This window comes from Octopus bimaculoides, chromosome 4 (assembly GCF_046866305.1).
Source record: "Octopus bimaculoides isolate indiv1 chromosome 4, ASM4686630v1, whole genome shotgun sequence".
Taxonomy (NCBI): Eukaryota; Metazoa; Mollusca; class Cephalopoda; order Octopoda; family Octopodidae; genus Octopus; species Octopus bimaculoides.
In genome coordinates this window covers 83968859-83971358 of record NC_142931.1, presented here as the reverse complement: position 1 = coordinate 83971358, position 2500 = coordinate 83968859, and the positions used below count along the sequence as shown (strand labels likewise).

General features: G+C 37.1%; 1 protein-coding gene across 1 annotated transcript in view; it reads left to right on the top strand.

Annotated features, from left to right (window-relative positions):
* LOC106875130 (uncharacterized) overlaps positions 1-2283 on the top strand; it is a 266207-nt gene extending 263924 nt beyond the window's left edge. Inside the window, exon 3 of the mRNA XM_014923115.3 lies at positions 1315-2283. Coding sequence (XP_014778601.1) covers positions 1315-1508 — 194 coding nt within the window. The 3' untranslated portion in view covers positions 1509-2283. The remainder of the gene's footprint in view (positions 1-1314) is intronic.
* The last annotated feature ends 217 nt before the right edge of the window (positions 2284-2500 follow it).

Genomic DNA, 2500 nt, shown 5'->3' with positions numbered 1-2500 from the left:
TGAAATGTGTTTGTGAAATATTTCAACTTCTAAAGGCAAATCTAAAATAACATTTTGCCATAGAGATTTTTTCCCCTCATTAACTGCAGTGGATTTGCCTTTAGAAGTTGAAATATGTCTCAAACATATTGCAATTAACTTAAAGTTCGCTTGATGAGTTTGCTTGTGAGATGTTCTTTGTTTCAATCCATTTCAATACATTATTGACTTCACTTGTTTCTTGATTTAGTCTCCATTGATCAGCCTTCTTGAAGTCACACATAAATTCTGTCCCTTTTGCATTTAATAGATCCACAACCCTGTTCATTATCATTTAATTTTCACCGTTTAATTGTTCTCTTATCTCACTTCTTTCACTACTGACGTCCATTTCTTCCATTATGTCACTTTCATTTCTCATATCCTCAACATCCCCAGACATCCTTCTTTTGATAGCTTCTAACTCCAACTCTGACGATCACCCATTCTTTCGTATTGCTCATGCTTGATCACATAATCTCTATTCTGTGATTTCAGAGAGCTTCATCCCTTTCCATTCTCTGTGCATTCATTATCTGTATCCTCTGACTGGTACGCTATTTGCATCTACTGGCATGCTCCGAAAGCAACACTCCATAACCATTATGTTTATTTGTTTACTCCACTTTTGCCTCGCTGCATGATTAACAGTTATTAGATTACAACTGGGCCCATCCTGCTGCACAATGGGATACCTGCCAGGTGCGGCACCTTAGCTGATTTCTTTAACATTTTCACTCGTAAATGAGGTGTGCTATTAAGTTGCCACCAACCAGTATTTTTATTGAGACACCACCTCTAGTAAGGTTGCCCATCAGAGCGAAAGAGGTCTTGCTCCCCTGGCTTTGGTGTCAGAGTGACCCTTGTAGTCTCTTTGTCATCCAAGGCTAACGAACTCAACCTACTCTTAGCATTGTTTATTTGAAGACGCCAGACACCTTTTCACTCCCTTCTCCCAAATTCCAGGCCTTGTGCCTATACGAAAAGGATTATTATTATTATTATTATTATTATTATTATTATTATTATTATTATTATTATTATTATTGTTGTTGTTGTTGTTGTTGTTGTTGTTAGGTGAGCTGGCAGAATTGTTAGCACGCTGGGCAAAATGCTTAGTGGCATTTCGTCCGTCGTTACATTCTGAGTTCAAATGCCGCTGAGGTTGAATTTATCGACTTACCCGCTCCCTCAAAACTGTTGGCCTTGTGGCGAAAATTGAAAATTATTTATCTTCACCAGTTTATACTGTTTCACATTTTTATTGCCATTGTTTTCTTTTTTCTCTCTTTGCAGTGGTTTTTATGTCGATCGGCCTTGTAATCTATGGAATCGCCATGAATAAAAAATACGACGCGGCCATCACTTGGAACGAGAGCTCACAAGCCATGATTTGTTGGTCATTTTGGCTGGGAGTCGGGGCATGTGTGGTTAGCTTCTTTACAGCGATCATCTACGCTTTTGAAAGCCACGTGACTTCCTACAACTGATTACTAACAAGCCAGTTTTGAGTATATCAACAAACCAACCAACCAACCAATCAACCAACCAACCATACACTATTTTCACCTTTGGCAATCAACAGATAGTAGGACTACTATCAAAAATCACTACTTCTCACAACTGTTACAACAACTACTACTACAACTACAAACTCTCTTACTATTACAATTAACACTACTAGAACAGCTACTACTATTACTACCCAGCACTGCAACCACTGCCAATGATCAGTTCTATGACCATTACCAACTCCTAACTTACTAACTACTATTTTCCAGCTCAATAACTACCATTACTAAATACAACTACTGTAGCATTTACAAAAGGCCTCTACGTAGGACAGATGACAATGTCAAAATAATTACAACTAACACCAGTACCACGGTAATCGTACCAACTAAACCTTCTACCAAACAGCACGATGACCACCACCACCACCACCACCAGCACTATCATCACCACTGTCAAATACCACCGACCCTTACCACACAATCACTAGAGCCCTGAAACAAATAATAACTGCTGCAAATACTGAGCCATCGAGGGGACCACTATAAGGTCGCTCGATCTGCTCGCAACAGCAGACAAATTTCCATCTTATTGTACAATACCATCTTTAAAAAGGAAGGATGCATTCGGTAACGTAATCCTTGGTATACTACATTTGGACGAAAAAAAAAAAAAACAGACGAGATGGTCACGGCTGGAATGCTTTTGATCACCGGTCTGTTTGATCTGGGCTGACTTGTGACTGAACAAAAATAACATCCAAGAACCAAGATATGCATAAATATGGCATTTTAAGAGAAAGCACCTGCATCATAAATTATAATTCATTGTCTTATAGCACACCTGCATAGTCTGATAACATTATATATATATATAAATATATATATATATATATATATATATATATATATATATATATATATATATATATATATATATATATATATATCTATATATATATATATATATA